We start from the raw sequence: 2500 nt of genomic DNA, 5'->3' as shown, positions 1-2500 counted from the left end.
ACATACAGACACATACACACACACACACACATACAGACACATGCACACAGACACATATACACACACACACACAAACATACAGACACATACACACATACACACACACACAAACATACAGACACATACACACACACACACACCCAAACATACATACTCACGTGCACACACACACACACACACACACACACATCCAAACATACACAGACACAAACATATATATATACACACACACACACACACACACTGAAGTTGTTTTACCTCCTTCTTCATGTAGTTCTCCTCCCAGGCCTGTTTCTCAATCTCCAAGCGTTCTTTCAGGGCCTTCAGCTCCACCTACACACACACACAAATAAATACACACATAAACACACACACACACACAAATAAATACACACATAAACACACACAAATAAATACACACATAAACACACACACGCGCACACACACACACCAATAAATACACACATAAACACACAAACACACACACGCAAATACATACACACAAAGGGGGATGGGGTTGGGTTGGGGTTAGGGTTAAGGGGGTTGGGTTAAGACGGTTGGGTTAAGGGGGTTGGGTTAAGGGGTTGGGTCAGGGTGGGTCCAGGCTGTGTACCTGGTGCCGGCGGTCCTGTTCCTGACGGGTTTTCTCCAGCTCCTCCCGGAGAGCTCGACCAGCCGCAGCGCTGTTCTCATCCAACTGCCTCCGCAACTCGTCCAGCTCCTCCCTCTGCCTGCAGGGCGGCGACAGAGCTCAGCGCCTACACCCATACCTACACCACACCTACACCCATACCTACACCACACCTACACCTACACCTACACCCATACCTACACCACACCTACACCTACACCTACACCCATACCTACACCACACCTACACCCACACCTACACCCATACCTACACCACACCTACACCCACACCACACCTACACCCACACCTACACCACACCTACACCCATACCTACACCACACCTACACCTACACCTACACCCATACCTACACCACACCTACACCTACACCTACACCTACACCCACACCACACCTACACCACACCTACACCCATACCTACACCACACCTACACCCACACCACACCTACACCCACACCTACACCACACCTACACCCATACCTACACCACACCTACACCTACACCTACACCTACACCACACCTACACCCACACCTACACCACACCTACACCCATACCTACACCACACCTACACCTACACCTACACCTACACCTACACCACACCTACACCCATACCTACACCACACCTACACCTACACCTACACCCATACCTACACCACACCTACACCACACCTACACCCATACCTACACCACACCTACACCCATATCTACACCACACCTACACCCATACCTACACCACACCTACAACCATACCTCCACCTACACCACACCTACACCCATACCTACACCTACACCACACCTACACCTACACCACACCTACAACCATACCTACACCACACCTACAACCATACCTACACCTACACCACACCTACACCCATACCTACACCACACCTACACCCATACCTACACCACACCTACAACCATACCTACACCTACACCACACCTACACCCATACCTACACCACACCTACAACCATACCTACACCACACCTAAACCCATACCTACACCACACCTACAACCATACCTCCACCACACCTACACCCATACCTACACCACACCTACAACCATACCTACACCTACACCACACCTACACCCATACCTACACCACACCTACAACCATACCTCCACCTACACCACACCTACACCCATACCTACACCTACACCACACCTACACCACACCTACAACCATACCTACACCACACCTACAACCATACCTACACCTACACCACACCTACACCCATACCTACACCACACCTACACCCATACCTACACCACACCTACAACCATACCTACACCTACACCACACCTACACCCATACCTACACCACACCTACAACCATACCTACACCTACACCCATACCTACACCACACCTAAACCCATACCTACACCTACACCACACCTACACCCATACCTACACCACACCTACAACCATACCTACACCTACACCACACCTACACCCATACCTACACCACACCTACAACCATACCTACACCTACACCACATCTACACCCATACCTACACCTACACCACACCTACACCCATACCTACACCTACACCACACATACACCCATACCTACACCACACCTACACCCATACCTACACCTACACCACACCAACACCCATACCTACACCACACCTACATCTACATCCATACCTACACCTACACCACACCTACACCCATACCTACACTTACACCACACCTACACCACACCTACACCCATACCTACACCTACACCACACCTACACCTACACCCATACCTACACCTACACCACACCTACATCCATACCTACACCACACCTACACCCATACCTACACCTAAACCCGTACCTACACCACACCTACACCCATACCTA

At 50.3% G+C, this 2500-nt stretch overlaps 1 protein-coding gene across 1 annotated transcript in view; it reads right to left on the bottom strand.

The window, feature by feature from the left end:
* cep131 (centrosomal protein 131) overlaps positions 1-2500 on the bottom strand; it is a 40491-nt gene that overhangs the window by 9523 nt on the left and 28468 nt on the right. The window contains exons 21-22 of the mRNA XM_061231332.1: positions 614-731; positions 259-333 (exon numbers count right to left, since the gene is read on the bottom strand). Of these exons, the coding sequence (XP_061087316.1) occupies positions 259-333; positions 614-731 (193 nt within the window). The remainder of the gene's footprint in view (positions 1-258; positions 334-613; positions 732-2500) is intronic.

The sequence above is a fragment of the Conger conger genome, chromosome 2, assembly GCF_963514075.1.
Source record: "Conger conger chromosome 2, fConCon1.1, whole genome shotgun sequence".
In the NCBI taxonomy this organism is placed as follows: domain Eukaryota; kingdom Metazoa; phylum Chordata; class Actinopteri; order Anguilliformes; family Congridae; genus Conger; species Conger conger.
This window is presented reverse-complemented; position numbering and strand designations above follow the sequence as displayed.